Genomic DNA, 15691 nt, shown 5'->3' with positions numbered 1-15691 from the left:
CACCGGAGCTGACCTGCTACCCACCACTCCATCACTGCACCACCTGTGCGCCCATGACAGAGCCCATGGGTCCCAGGATCACATACCAGCTGCAGCTCCTGTGCTGTAGAGCGGGTCCTTATGTCCGGGGCAGTGCTATGCAGGACTGTAGGTCAGCGGATCAAATGCTCTGTGAGCCTTGGAGAACAGAGCTCACTGAGGCCGTGTGTGTGGGAAAGGCAAACCCATGCCCAGAACATGTGTGGATTCTAGTCAAAACAAAGCTCAGCACCTTTGAGGGCACAAGGGGATCAGTGTTGCAAGCGAGCCCCCAAGTGACTGTGCTCAAAGTTTGGTGCTACTGGGGACCCAGTGTTCAGTCTGAAATTGGAAAGCTGGACAACAGAGGCGACAGCAAGGCAGGCCCTGGGGCGTGCGAGCGCTATGCCATGTGCAGCCTCCACCCCAGCCCCATGGTCGCTCCATTAGAAGCCCAAGTGGCCTGTTCCGGGACAGCAGACGGCCAGATGGTGGACATCACTTGGCCAAGCCATTCCAGGTATGTTCCTTCCTTCGACACTTTCTCGGGTGGCTGCTTCCGAGTCTGCTGTTACTGTAATCTTCAGAGTTCTTTACTTCTCAGTCAGTAATGCTTTAAACTTCCTCTGTTCCAATGCCTACACGGTTTCTGTGCCCTGGCCAGCCCAAGTCTCATCCACTTCCCTGACAGGCCCTGCCAAAAGACAGGGAGGTGGCAGTTCCTGAGGGGGAACGTGTGACTTCTAAAGACAGAGCCCTCTTGCATCTTGCAGTGGAGGTAGGGAGGAGGGGGCTGGCCTTTGACAGAGGAGTAGCTACTTCAGCAGGTCCCAGAAGCACCTGGGACTCAAGATTTGAAGGCACCAATCCAGACGTCCCCACCCTGCCTCTCAGGGTCAGGTCCCTCTTCCTGATCAAGGCCCTGACCTTAAGGCAGAACACCTGCTTGGGGTGAGAGTCCAGCCTGCTCTGGAGCTCTACCAACCTGACTAGGAACGGGCCTGGGACCGCAGGGAGCCTCTTTACAGGCCAGCAGGTGAGCTGTCTGTCACATTTAACCTTTAGTTGCTGGTGAATCACCCTCAGCCTCTGTCTTTTCCCAGGGCACACAGCCACAGCCATTAGGCCATTCTCTTCCACTTCTCAAATACACAGACTGCCCAGCAGCCTGGACAGCTGCTTCCACAGATCAACCCAACCAGTCACCTGAGGAAAAGCTTCACTGCACTGCTGCCATCCGTATCTCACCTACAGCTTGTTCTGTGTGTGTGTGTGTGTGTATCACTTATTTCGCTGCGTCGGGCCTTGGTTGCAGCACTCAGAGTCTCTGATTTTCACTGCAGCCTGCAGAATCTTTAGCTGTGGCAAGTGAACTCTTGGTTGCGGCATGTGAGATGCAGTTCTCTGACCAGGGCTCGAACCCAGGCCCCTGCATTGGGAGTTTAGAGTCATAGAAACAGGTGAACAAAAACATAAAAGGCATAAGCTAAGTTATTAACACGGGGTGGCGATAAGGGGAGATTGGTTTATCAAACAAAGAAAAAGCCTAAATTAAGAAAACAATGTACATATAAATCCTTTCACTCTGAATGTGTGTAAATATGTAAAAAAAATTTTTTTCATGTGGGATTAAGGACTTTGTTTTCAGTTTTTCTGTTTAAAAAAAACAAACATTTCTAAACTATTACAAACAACAACAAAAAAGACCCCCGAAACACTGAGAATACAACGTAAACAGAAATAGTTAAGTCTTTCATACGTGTATCATGTCTGTAGAAAGCTCTTACAAATCAGTAAGAGTTGAAATTTACAGATCAGACCACTGTCATAGCCTCAAAGATGAGACTACATTTGCCTGCCTCCAAGAGTGCCGTTTTCCAGTGGTCATGTATGGATGTGAGAGTTGGACTATAAAGAAAGCTGAAGAATTGGTGCTTTTGAACTGTGGTGTTGGAGAAGACTCTTGAGAGTCCCTTGGACTGCAAGGAGACCCAACCAATCCATTCTGAAGGAGATCAGTCCTGGGCGTTCATTGGAAGGACTGATGTTGAAGCTGAAACTCCAGTACTTTGGCCACCTCATGCGAAGAGCTGACTCATTTGAAAAGACCCTGATGCTGGGGAAGATTGAGGGCAGGAGGAGAAGAGGACAACAGAGGATGAAATGGTTGGATGGCATCACCGACTCCATGGACGTGAGTTTGAGGAAGCTCCGGGAGTTGGTGATGGACAGGGAGGCCTGGTGTGCTGTGGTTCATGGGGTCGCAAAGAGTCAGACACGACTGAGAGACGAACTGAACTGAAAGAGCACAAAATATATCAAGAGTTAAAGCATTATGCAAATAAACAAAAACTACGGCACAGAAAATTCTCTGAGTTGCAGATGAATCAATGCAGTTTACTTCTAATAAGGTATTCTGGTAATGAAGTATCATTTGAGCAGAACCTTGTAAATGCAATCATCGCACTACTAAAGAGATGTATACGAAGGAGTGAAAGAAAAGGTTAAGTAGAGGATGAAGCTGGGAAACACTGTTTTTGGAAACTGGAGTTAAATCTGAATGCAGACTAATCCCTTGTCAGTCGCATCACCTGCGAATTATTTTCTCCCATTTTGTGGGCTGTCTTTTTACGTGTGTCTTCTCTTTTGGCAATCACGGACTGTGGCCCGCCAGGCTCCTTTGTCCATGCCTTACAACATGCGGAACCCTGGTTCCCCAACCCACCCAGGGACGGAGCCTGCACCCCTGTACTGGCAGTGCAGTGTCTTAACCACGACCCACGGGGAAGCCCCAGCTGTTTTTGTTTATGGTTCTTTCGCTGTGCAAAAGCTTTTGCATTTAATTAGGTCACGTTTATTCTTGTTTTTATTTCTGTAACTTTAGCAGATGGATTCATAAAGATATTGCTGCAATTTATGTCAGTGTTCTGCCTGTTTTCCTCTAAGTTTTATAGGATCCAGGCTTACATTTAGGTCTTTACTCCCATTTGAATTTATTTTTGTGTATGGTGTTAAAGAATGTTCTAGTTTCTTTTTTTTTTAACTTGTAGCCATCCAGTTCTCCCATTTGTTGAAGACACTGTCCTTCTATTGCATGGCATTGTCTTCTTTATCACAGATTAATTGACCACAGGTGTGTGGGTTTGTTTCTTAGCTTTCTATCATGTTCCTTTGATTTGTATTTCTGTTCTTGAGCCCACACCATACTGTTTTGATTACTGTAGCTTTGTAGTAGAGTCTGAAGTCAGGGAGCCTGATTCCTCCAGCTATTTTTCTTTGCTTTGGCAAGAAAGATTGCTTTGGCTATTCAGGGTCTTTTGTGTCTCCATATAAAGATTTTTTTCATCTAGTTCTGTGAAAAAGGGTAATTGATAGGGATTGCACTGAGTCTGTAGACTGCCTTGGGTACAGGGGTGGGGGATGGTGGAGGGATAGACTGGGCATTTGGGGACAACATGTACACACTGCTATATTGAAAACAGACAGTCAACAAGGACCTACTATAAAATAAATCAATTTAAAAATCTGAATAGGGCATAAAGAGAGGGGAAGTGATGAGACTTAAGACTTAAAGGGCTGGCAAGGGCCAGGCTGCCCTGCAGGGGTATTTTTCTACAGACAAATTCTGCAGAAAACAAAGGCAAGATCTGAGCTAATTCCAGCAACAGCACAAAGGCAGGTCAAAAGTGGCAATAAATTGACACCTAACATCAACTAAGGAAGTACCACAAATTTTCAAATAAGAAGGAGTGAAGGCTTGAATTAGGGCAGTGCAAACTTGAACCCAACACCTGGCAGGTATACTAAGTGACTGGACATAAGGATTTTATATTTACTTGATAGAAATAAAAAAAATGTTTATCCATATAATCTTGACCAGAGTAAAATAATAATAAAATATCTATTTTGTCATTTAGCTTTATGTTCTCTGTGCCTGAAATTGCAAAGATTTCCACTAGTTGGTAGAAATAAAGACACACTTCACATTAATGAATTGGATTTTGACAGATAATTGCCTTGAGGAGTTTTAAACGTGTATTAATTTGTTCAGTTCAGTTCAGTTGCTTGGTCATGTCTGACTCTGTGACTCCATGGACTGCAGCACGCCAGGCCTCCCTGTCCATCACCAACTCTCGGAGTTTACTCAAACTCATGTCCATCGAGTTGGTGATGCCATCCAACCATCTCATCCTCTGTTGAACCCTTCTCCTCCTGCCTTCCTTCAATCTTTCCCACCATCAGGGTCTTACCAATGAGTCAGTTCTTTGTATCAGGTGGCCAAACTATTGGAGCTTCAGCTTCAGCATCAGTCCTTCCAACGAATATTTCGGACTGATTTCCTTTAGGATTGACTGGCTGGATCTCCTTGCAGTCCAAGGGACTCTCAAGAGTCTTCTCCAACACCACAATTCAAAAACAGCAATTCTTCGGTGCTCAGCTTTCTTTATGGGCCAACTCTCACATCCATACATGACTACTGGGAAACCATAGCTTTGACTAGACGGACCTTTGTCAGCAAAGTAATGTCTCTGCTTTTTAATACGTTGTCTAGGTTGCTCATAGCTTTTCTTCCAAGGAGCAAGAGTCTTTTAATTTCATGGCTGCAGTCACCATATGCAGTGATTTGGGAGCCCAAGAAAATAAAGTGTGTCATTGTTTCCATTGTTTCCCCATCTATTTGCCATGAAGTGATGGGACTAGATGTCATGATCTTCGTTTTCTGAATATTGAGCTTTAAGCCAACTTTTTCACTCTCCACTTTCACTTTCATCAAGAGGCTCTTTAGTTCTTCTTTGCTTTCTGCCATAAGGGTGGTGTTATCTGCATATCTGAGGTTATTGATATTTCTTCCAGCAATCTTGATTCCAGCTTGTGCTTCATCCAGACTGGCATTTTGCATGATGTACTGTGTATATAAAGTTAAATAAGCAGGGTGACAATATACAGCCTTTCCCAATTTGGAACCAGTCCGTTGTTTCATGTCCGGTTCTAACGGTTACTTCTTGACCTGCATGCAGATTTCTCAGGAGGCAGGTAAGGTGGTCTGGTATTCCCATCTCTTTAAGAGTTTTCCACAGTTTGTTGTGATCCACATAGTCAAAGCCTTTGGCATAATCAGTTTTGATTTGTAATGTCTATGAAACTATTCTTATTTTACCAGAAAAAAAAACATATTCACCTCTAAGCTCTATTAAGTTAAAAAAGATTTTGGATAAGTATGTATTAGAAAACATTATTTGATTCCTATAGATATTTAGACAAAATAGAGATGTACTCTAATAAATACACGTTTAATCAAATGCATCAGTTCAGTTCAGTTCAGTCACTCAGTTGTGTCCGACTACTATCCATAGCACCAGGCCAGCTGACAACCTTGAAATTACCGTGAAAAATTATTCTCCTCCAGTGTTCCTCAAATCCTTTCAGTGGCATTACTGAACACTGAAGTGACGATGTAAATTTAAGTCTTGCTCAGTCGTGTCTGATTCTTTGTGATCTGTAGCCCACCAGGCTCCTCTCTGTCCATGGAATTCTCCAGACAAGGATACTGGAATGGGTTACTATTCCCTTCCCTAGGGGATTCTTCCCGACCCAGGGATTGAACCAAGGACTCCTCAGGCCGGTTCTTTACTGTCTGAGCCGCCAGGGAAGCCAAATTTAACTCAGGTGATCTCAGTTTGCATCTAGTTTAAAGGTAAAGGAGTCGCAGTAAGAAGCCAAGCCGCAGTCACAAAAGACCCACCAACACAGTGGCCTAACAACAAGTTCACTTCTCTCTGCTGCTCTGAGGCGAGCGGTCTCGGTTGGTGGAGCAGTTGTCTCATGAAGACACTCTGGACTTGGGGTCCCTCCAGCACGCTGGTCCACAGTCCTCTAGGACGCTTGTCGTTTGCAGGATAGAATGGAGTCGTTTGAGGTTCCAACTGGAGGAAAGGGAAGAGACCACCTAGGAAGCAAGTCAGATGTCTTCAGGCCTACCCTGGCAGTGGCGTGCCCAACAGATAGGAAGCTGCTACTTGGCCACACCTGACTGCAAGGACACTGAGCCATGTGCGTCAGCTGATGGTGTGCTTCTGAGGAGAAGGACGGACTCTGGTGTGGTGGATGATGAGTAATGATTACCACGAGAATGGTTACCTTTGAGCAGGAAGAGAATTTTAATTCAGAAGGAAATTTTGAGATGTTGGCAAAGTAAGTAGTAGTTATATGATTTTCTCTTTATATTAATTCATTAACCTGTATTTTAAGTCTTTGCATCTTTTTTTTTTAAAACCACAAAAGGTTTTAAAATAAAGACTAACTTTGCTGCAAGAGGATACACACAGTCCAATCTTTACTGGACGTGTATACCTCAGTTGGTCTAGCAGATCAGAAAATTAGATCCCAAAGTGACATAGAACACTGTTTGGTTTTACTTAATATAATTTTATAAAAGCAAATATTAATAGTTTATCTCCATTGATTTCTGAGTTCAATTTTGATATTTATTTGGTATGAGATGGGCATTCAGAAATGAAATGCTGATTTACAATATTTTACTTATAAAGGAGGATTTGACATAACAGCTTAACATGTGGCAAGAGTTCAGGAATCAACTCAGGTTCAGCATCAATCATCAATAACCCATTAGCAATCCAACTTTCAGATTTATATGAAATAAGAGTAAAACCGGTGGGACCCTGTGGCAGACAGACTCCAAGGTGGTCCCACGACCCCCCTTGTCCAGTACTCACGCCCTTGTGGAACCTCTTGAGGGTGGGTGGATTACTTCTAACCAAAAGAACACAGCAACAGTGACAGAATGTTTGTGATTACCTTACATAAGACTGTAATGTCACTCTCTTGCACTCTGAAAAAGTAAGCTGCCATAATGTAAAGCTGCCTGAGGAGAGAACCATGTGGAAATGAACCGAGGGTGGCTTCTAGCCAACAGTCACCAAGAAACTGAGACCCTCATCTAAGAGTCCACAACCGTGTGAACTTACAAGCAAATGCTTCCCCATTTCAGGCCTCAGAGGAGCCTCCAGCCCTGACTGATACCTGCACAGCAGCCCTGCAGAGGACCCAGCTAAGCTGTGCTGAGGCTCCCGACCACAGAAACTGAGAGATAACACGTGTGTGTTCAGTCACATGTGTGTGTTCAGTCACTGAGTTCACAGGAAGTGCTACAGAGCAACAGACACAAACTCTTTGTAAAAATTCTACTCTTTTTCCAAATCCAAGAACACTTGACAGAAAAGTAACGCCTTATCATCTCAATAAGTTATGAAAACTAGGATTTAGCAAGGTATTTTAAGAGCATGGCAAGGCAGTTCATGAGATGGGCTGACCGATAAATTTTTCCCAACAGAGACTCACATCACAGCTTCCAGGGGCGTTTTATTATTCTCACCAGGTTTTGAAGGAAGGGGTATTCCAAGCTCTGTCGAGTGCACACTGCTCTTTCACTTTGGAAAGCAAGTATCCGAGTAAAGGAGAACGCTGTCTCTCTGACATGTGATGTTAACCTTATCTACTTCCCAAGCACCAACATTCCCCCTAAAACACTATCAGTGGCTAGGTACGTAGTCCACACCCCCAGATTCTTACCAGTTCATTAGTGACTTCTGTAAGAGGGGCAACAGACGCATGGCTATCAACAGGTGGAAATGTTAAGAGTATCTTAATATAATCAACAAACTACATTTATAACAGCTTTTGCACTGTTTGTCAATTTTTCTCAATTATTTCATCTCCATGAAATTAATTATATCTCACTCACTTATTATCTACGCCGTAGAAGAAAAAAACAAATTACTGGCCCATATTTACAATTTTAAATAAAAACTGCTTTATTACAAACCCTGGTGTTTAACCCACTTCAGTCACACTTGTGAGGCTATGCCACCGCCTTCACTCCTGTGTCAGGTCAGGAACACACATACACAGACCCGCTGATCTTTGCCATGTTAAGAGTGTACATACACATACCCAGTGGTATAATATACATACTGTCAGGAACACTTCTCTTCTCCACCACAAACTACAAGCAAATACAGGTTCAGTGACCCAAGAGCTAAAGGCAAAGCAACACTCGGATGGGCACTATGAAAGAGCCCTTCTCTTTTGAGGTTACTTGAACATCTGGTCCAGATTTTAAGGGAATGAAACAAGGAAGAGTGTGTTACATTTTAAAAGCAGTAAAGGCTAAGAAAATGTAAAATTCAGTGAGCAGAAGCTCAGCCATCACTGAATGAGAGTAGAGCAGGGGAGCTGGGCCCCCTCATTTGTAGCAGAAACTTCCCTACGCAACACGAAGTTCTAGAAAACACTCTGCTACATTTCATTTTCTGAAAATTAATAAGAAACCTCACTAAAATGGGAGCTTCCCTCATAGCTGAGTTGATAAAGAATCCACCTGCAATGCAGGAGACCCCGTTTCGATTCCTGGGTCGGGAAGACCCGCTGGAGAAGGGATAGGCTACCCACTCCAGTATTCTTGGGCTTCCCTTGTGGCTCAGCTGGTAAAGAATCCGCCTGCAACGCGGGAGACCTGGGTTCGATCCCTGGGTTGGGAAGGTCCCCTAAAGAAAGGAAAGGCTACCCACTCCAGTATTCTGGCCTGGAGAATCCCATGGACTGTATAGTTTCATTGGGTCGCAGTCCCACACAACTGAGCGACTTTCACTTTCACTAAAATGGAGTTGGAGGCCAGAAGGGGGAGCTCTGGCGCAGTACCACTAAAAATCAGTCACAGGAACAATCAATCACAGGTCCCCACAGGAAAACATGTGCCTAGCATCTCCTACAAGCAGTCACCACCCCAGTAACTCAGATAGAAACCACCCCCACTCTGAACTCTCACTTTTCTCCAGTGGACTTTGGTCCAGAACAACCCCTCCCAACATCCACTTTTTTCTCTATAAAATGACGTGCTTCTCCTTTGTTAGACCCGCCTCTGGCCTTTGTATTGCATCTTTGTCCAAAACTGCTATTCTCGAGCAAACTCATTTTTGCTAGTAAGATAACTTTTATTTTTAAGGTCAATGATTTTCAAAACTTAGTCTTAAGAATAATTCAAGGTAACAAAAAACATGAAGGTTCGTAAAAATTACTCACTGTTTTCACTCTCTCTCCAGGTCTCAGATTCCACTAAATCACCTGAATGCATAGCAGACATAATCTTCTGTGCAACACTGGAGAGTGGTATCTTACAGAGGTCAGAGCCTACAAATGCCTCATAATTTTCCATTTTCATAAAATCCTAAACGTAAGATAAATATAATACCCATATATTAATTTTGAGACTTCAAAATAAGTCATGTAAAAACTTTTATGTACAGACATTCATAAAAATTACTATATTCACCACTATAACAAATAGGTATCACCTGTCCTCATAATACAGATAGGGTAGCGAAGATGGGAACAAGACATTCACAGGCTCCTAACAAACAGGTGTCACCTGTCCTCATAACACAGATGGGGTAGTGAAGACGCGGACAGGACATTCACAGGCTCCACTGGGTGTTATGCTAATACCATATGGGAGGAATGTATCAGGATTTCCTAGTTAACCAATTTTGAAGCAAGCAATCTACTCAAACCTTTCCTACTTCCTGAGGTTTGAAACAAACCGCTGTTACAGTCTTCAAACATACAAATCTAGTAACATAAAAATTACTTTTAATTGACTTGAGCTATTATGACAGACACATAACCTGACATCCTTCCACTCGCCCTGCTCAATTATACTGGCCCCTGGGCTCAGCAGGTGAAGGCCCAGCAGGGGCAGTCCAATTCACCAAGTAGCTGTTCACACATCTAATGTATCTGGCACTAATCTAAACAGAATTTGCTGTTCCATGAATCGAAAAGCAGGTGACGTTTTTCTGCATTACTGAAGAGAAAAATTTCAAGTAAATTCTTGATTCCAAGGTAGGGCAGAGGGGAAAAAAAAGGAACAAAAAAAGGTCACTTGTGAGGAGTGAATAGCAAAGTCTTAGATGAAATTTATTGCTACAGATTTTTCAAGCACATTCAGTTCAGTTCAGTCGCTCAGTCGTGTCTGACTCTTTGCGACCCCATGAATCGCAGCACACCAGGCCTCCCTGTCCAACTCCCAGAGTTCACTCAGACTCACGTCCATCGAATCAGTGATGCCATCCAGCCATCTCATCCTCTGTCGTCCCCTTCTCCTCCTGCCCCCAATCCCTCCCAGCATCAGAGTCTTTTCCAATGAGTCAACTCTTCACATGAGGTGGCCAAAGTACTGGAGTTTCAGCTTTAGTATCATTCCTTCCAAAGAAATCCCAGGGCTGATCTCCTTCAGAATGGACTGGTTGGATCTCCTTGCAGTCCAAGGGACTCTCAAGAGTCTTCTCCAACACCACAGTTCAAAAGCATCAATTCTTCGGTGCTCAGCTTTCTTCACAGTCCAACTCTCACATCCATACATGACCACAGGAAAAACCATAGCCTTGACTAGATGGACCTTTGTCAGCAAACTAATGTTTCTGCTTTTTAATATGCTGTCTAAAGTTAAAGCTAAAATCATGGTGCCCACTGGCGTGCACCTCACATAGGGTGGGATCGCCAGGTGCTGGGTGGGTGGTGCTGGTGGGCGGACGTTCCCGGGGTGGTAGCAGCAGGACCAGAGCCTGAAGAGGTTTGTGGGGAGCCGCCCACTCACCTCAGGGGGACCAGTGGACACACTGGGAGCCGCACAGTCTCCCAGCTTTAGAACCTTCCAGACGGCCCCGGGCCATGCGCTGCCTCACGGCCCAGGACGCCCCAGGACCCCTTCCCATCCCACCTGCCTCAGCCCGCCCCCCGACACACACCCCCGTCTCAGTCGAAGGCCACACGTGTCTCACTGTCCAGGCCTGACCAGGCTAAACGCGGGGCCTCCCCTCCCAACGCTGGCAGCCATGTGTCCGCCTCTCCAGTTCCAGCACCTGCCTGCCCACCCACAGTGGGCACTGACCTCTGTCCACACGCAGCCTGCCTACAGCCTTGGGGGCCTCCTCACAGCCCCGCCCACACAGCACAGGGCAGCAAGAGGGGTCTTCCCAGGGACCTGACGGCTGAGCCTGCCGCCTCACCACCCACCCCGCCCCGGCCGCGTGCCCTGCCCTGTGCCCCTGCCCACCCCGCGTGCCCCCGTAATCCCTCTGCCTCTGATGCTGGCCCACTGCCTCACGCCGTCCTCACCAGGCCTGCGTCTCACCCCCTCCTAGGAGGCCGGGGCGGCTGTCAGGACTCAGTGTGGTCCCGCTGGCCCGTTCGGGGGCCTGGGGCTGGGATCCCTGGGTCCTCTGAGCAGGGAGGGCCCGAGCCAGGCTGGCAGCACCTGCCCGCATGTGTAGGACCAGGCCCTGGGCCCTCTGCCCTGCTGACAGCTGTCTCTGCCTTGGACCTTTCTCCCCCTGTGCTGTGTTCTCCGGGCCCCCTCTGCCCGTAGGACGAGAAGGAAGGCCACGCCACCCTCGAGGAACTGCATTCTGGGGGGCCCTGCGTCTGTCTCCATTCGACACCCCGTAATCATAGGAGAGATGAGTCCAGGGCCGTTGGCCGTCTGAGAGGTTGCTGGCTTCTGCCCAGGGTCCCCCCTCAGCGCCCACACCCCGCACTCGCTATGTCCACTGCGGGCCAGCTGCTGCCTGCGCCGTGCAGCCCCGCGAGTCCAACAGCCTCCGCCCCCCGGGGACCCCGAGTCAGCGCTGGATGCTCTGTGCGGAGGGGAGGGTGGCCTCTGAGACGTCGCGAATTGTACCGGCCCGTTAGGGAGGAATAAACCGGGTCCCCAGCTGCGGGCAGGCTCCCGCGGGCTCCCCGTGGCCTCTGAGATGTCGCGGATTGTACCGGCCCATTAGGGAGGGGTGAACTGGGTCCCCAGCTGCGGCAGGTCCTGGAGTCTGATGCGTTGGGTCCAGGTGGCTCAGCTCAGGGGCCCCGCCCTTGGGTCCACAGGTAGAGCTGGTAGGTTCCTGGCTGTTCCGAGCACATCCGGAGCAGACCCTCGTTCCTGGTCCTGGGCTGTGGCCCCCCACCCCCAGCCAGGCACGTCTTACTGGTGGGCGGGTGCTGACAGAACGCGGGTTCAGCCAGCGATGGGGTGGGTGGGGCCGTGCACGTGCGCGAGTAGGGGCTTTGCGTGGGGCGCAACGCGAGCAGACCCCGCGGGTGGGGAGGTCTGTGCGCCAGGCTCTTAGGAGACCCTGGCAGCTACCTGCTCACATTGGTTTCACCCGGGGCAGCCCCGCTGAGACATGCACACCCCGTCCCTGCAAGCATCCTGACCCCCCGTGTGGGGAGCGGGGCGGGGGGGGTGGGTGATGCCCCAGCCACGCTCCGAGGGGCAGAGACTGAGTTGTCAGGCCCCTCGCGGGGTCTGCACTGGCCAGGCCAACCTCTTGGCCGAGCGCGCATAAAACCTGTGCCCGGCCTTGACGCCCCTCCCAGTGCGGGGCCGGGGGAGGCCACCCCCAAGGTCCGCGGTGCGCAGGACAGAGGCCTCGGGCTGCAGCCGCTCCCGACCCTTCCGGGGGAGCGGCCCGCACGGTGACAGTGAGGGGTGACCACGTGTGCCCCTCCCGGTGTGAAAGGGTGCCGTGCTCACTGCTGTGTGTTCACCACCTGGGGACCGGTGTGCACTGCCCCGCGGCGGCTCCTCTTCGGGGAGTGGGTCATGCATGGCGGCATGGCTCCCCTCCCCATCGGTGGTTCTGGGGGTCTCGGGTCCTCCCAGTGCCCTTGTTTTCCATCTGTTGTGGCGTCCAGTGCCCAGGGAGAGGGCAGCCCCCTTCCCACCTCCCTGTGTCAGTCAGGCGAGCCCCGTCCCCTCTGTCGACCCGGCAGGTGTCCTTGGCGGGTCTGCTGGGTCGCCGTCACCCTCGGGTCACGGCAGGTGCTCACGCGGGGACCCGGGTGGCCTCCCACCCAGACAGCCTATTGGGCCCACAGGGGCGCGGGCTGCTCGGGGCAGCGCCGGTCACCACGCTGCTCTCGCTGCAGGTCCTGAACGAGGCCGTGGGCGCGCTGATGTACCACACCATCACGCTGACCAGGGAGGATCTGGAGAAGTTCAAGGCTCTGCGGATAATCGTGCGCATCGGCAGCGGCTTCGACAACATTGACATCAAGTCGGCCGGGGACCTAGGTAGGCCGCTCGGGACCCTCCCCCACAGCCCCGCCTGCTGTCCCGGGCATGGCCTCGCTGCTTTGGTCCCCCGCACGAAGGGGGCCTGGGGCCTGGGGCCTGGGGGCCGGCGTCCACACGGCCCCGCGCCAGCTCCCCGCCAGGTGCAGGCTGGCGGCACTGTCCCTCAGGAGGTCCGGGCCTCGGGCAGCGCACCCGCCCTCCTGCAGAACCCCCCGGGGACCCGGGCAGGGGGCCTCCGTCCAGGGGCAGCCAGCACGCCCGTGTCAGGGTTCTCACGCCCCTGTTCACGAGACGGGCTGGGAAAGGAAGTTTCTGTTGTGACCCCGGCCTCGGCCCCCCACCCCGCGCCCGGTCGCCGCCCAGCCCGCGGCCCCTGACAGGCGCAGGCGCGCCGCGGCCGCAGACCCCACCTTGAGGGTCGGGTACTCCTGCACCTTCGGGGTCATGGAAAGCTGAGCGGCGGACTCCTGCACCGCCATCTTGGATCGGCCAAAACATTAGCGGGCGGAGGGGAAGTGCGGCGCGCGGCACGCCGGGAGTGACGTCGAGGGGCGCGGCGGGCCGGCGTCCGCACCAATCGCCTCCGCTCCCCGTTCTGCGGCTGAGGAAGAAGGCGCGGCCACCGGGCGCGCGGCGAGAGGCGTCCTGTCCACCCAATCAGCGCCCGCCTTTCTCCCGTTCAGCCAATCAACGGGAAGCCCGGCTGGGCGGGGTCCCTCCTTGAACCTGAGGCGGGGTGGAACGGCTGATCAGTGCGGGAAGCTCCCAGTTCCCTGCGGCTCCGGTCCCGGCGCCGGCGGTCTGGGGCTCCCGCGGGGTGGGGAGCGGGCTCCCGCGAGCCGCGCGGCTGTGGCGGTCACTGGGCTCTCTCGGGCCGGCCTCCAGCTAGTGAGCCCGCTGTGCCAGGACGTCTGCAGGCCACCAGCGCCTGTCCGTGGGCTGCTCTCCGCAGAAGGGTGCGGCTGCAGCCCGAAGCGGGGCCCAGGCACCCCCGTTGGGGAGGGGAGGTGGCGGTTCTGAACTCGGTAAGGAAAGAGGCCGCCACAGTGTACAAAGGCCCGGTGCGGGCAGAGCCTCCGGCGTCCCTGGCTTCCACACCGATTCAAGTTGCCTTTCAAACCACTCCATATACTTACCCCTTTTAGTCCTTTCAAAAATAGAAATTAAATTAGGTTTCACTAGTTAGAAGACTTTCAAATTAAGCCAAATTTCACACTCTTTTTTGAAATGATTTTTTAAAAGAAACATTAGCGTTAAAAACCCATACACCTGAGGCGACACAAGAAATCCACTGTTGCGGGGGGAGCCGCCTGGACCTCTACACCCATCTTCACCAGCCTCACCACCGCCCGCCACCCGCCCCCCCTGCCCCCAACCATGCCCTGCAGCATTCTAGCAAAATCCTGGTGATAACAACTCCACGAGGATGAGAAGCTTCCTGTCCTGGATAAACCAAGTTCCTGGAACCTGACCATGTCAACCTGAGTAAATGCATCAGGGCAATCAGAGTCGGCGCAGCTCAAGGCTAACGAAGCCTCTGTCAGCTGTAATAGTATGACAGCCAGTTATTTTCACCAGAAAACGAGGAATAAGTGAGTAAATGAAAGTCGCTCAGTCGTGTCCGACTCTTTGCGACCCCATGGACTACACAGTTCATGGAATTCTCTAGGCCAGAATACTGGAGTGGGTAGCCTTTCCCTTCCCCAGGGGATCTTCCCAACCCAGGGATCGAACCCAGGTGTCCCGCATTGCAGGCAGATTCTTTACCAACTGAGCCACCAGGGAAGTGCAGAATAAAAAGATCTGTAATTTAATAATAACGTAATTTTTTACGTGGGCAACACATTTCAACAAAGAAGGTACACGGATAGCTAAAGAACAAATGAAAAGATCCTCAATACCATTAGCCACAAAGACATACCACTTCAAGCACCAGATTAGCTATATTAAAAACAGTGGAGGAACTATAATTCGGAACACACAGAGAAGGGCCGACCACAGACAAATCCAGAGAACAAGCCCTGGGAACTTGCTTTTATAGGGAAAAAACCTGGGCGGGGCTCTGATAGCCAGAGTCCACTGGAGGAGCAAAGCCTGGAATCTCCCGATTAGCTGAGCTGCTGCCGTCTCTGATTGGCTGGGCTGCTGCGGGCGGCCCAAGGAAAGTTTTCTTCTTCCTGTGGGACAGTAGGTAGACGTCTCTTCCGGTTAGGGAAATTGACCTGCGAGGAGGGTGTGAGAGCGCCTCCTACGGGCCTGCCTTAACGCCAAAGGTTAGCTGACTATTCCTTAACGAATTCCACATTTTCCCCTTTTGATCAAGATCTTTCCTTGAAAGCATCACTGATCGAGAATCAGGGTCTTCCCACCTAGCGGTTTGCCAGTGGCTTGTGGGAAAGGCTACCCACTCCAGTATTCTGGCCTGGAGAACTCCATGGACTATAGGGGTCGCAAAGAGTCGGGCACGACTGAGCGAATTTCACTCACTTCACTTTGTAGGATCTTAGTTCCTCCACCAGGGATGAAACC

At 50.4% G+C, this 15691-nt stretch overlaps 1 protein-coding gene across 1 annotated transcript in view; it reads right to left on the bottom strand.

The window, feature by feature from the left end:
- The window catches only part of POLN (DNA polymerase nu), a 152046-nt gene extending 138385 nt beyond the window's left edge, over positions 1-13661 (bottom strand). The window contains exons 1-2 of the mRNA XM_002688439.7: positions 13573-13661; positions 9118-9262 (exon numbers count right to left, since the gene is read on the bottom strand). Of these exons, the coding sequence (XP_002688485.4) occupies positions 9118-9262; positions 13573-13641 (214 nt within the window). The 5' untranslated portion in view covers positions 13642-13661. The remainder of the gene's footprint in view (positions 1-9117; positions 9263-13572) is intronic.
- Between the last annotated feature and the right edge of the window lie 2030 nt (positions 13662-15691).

Source organism: Bos taurus, chromosome 6, assembly GCF_002263795.3.
Source record: "Bos taurus isolate L1 Dominette 01449 registration number 42190680 breed Hereford chromosome 6, ARS-UCD2.0, whole genome shotgun sequence".
Taxonomy (NCBI): Eukaryota; Metazoa; Chordata; class Mammalia; order Artiodactyla; family Bovidae; genus Bos; species Bos taurus.
Note: the sequence above shows the minus strand (reverse complement) of the source record. Positions and strands in the feature narration are given on the sequence as shown.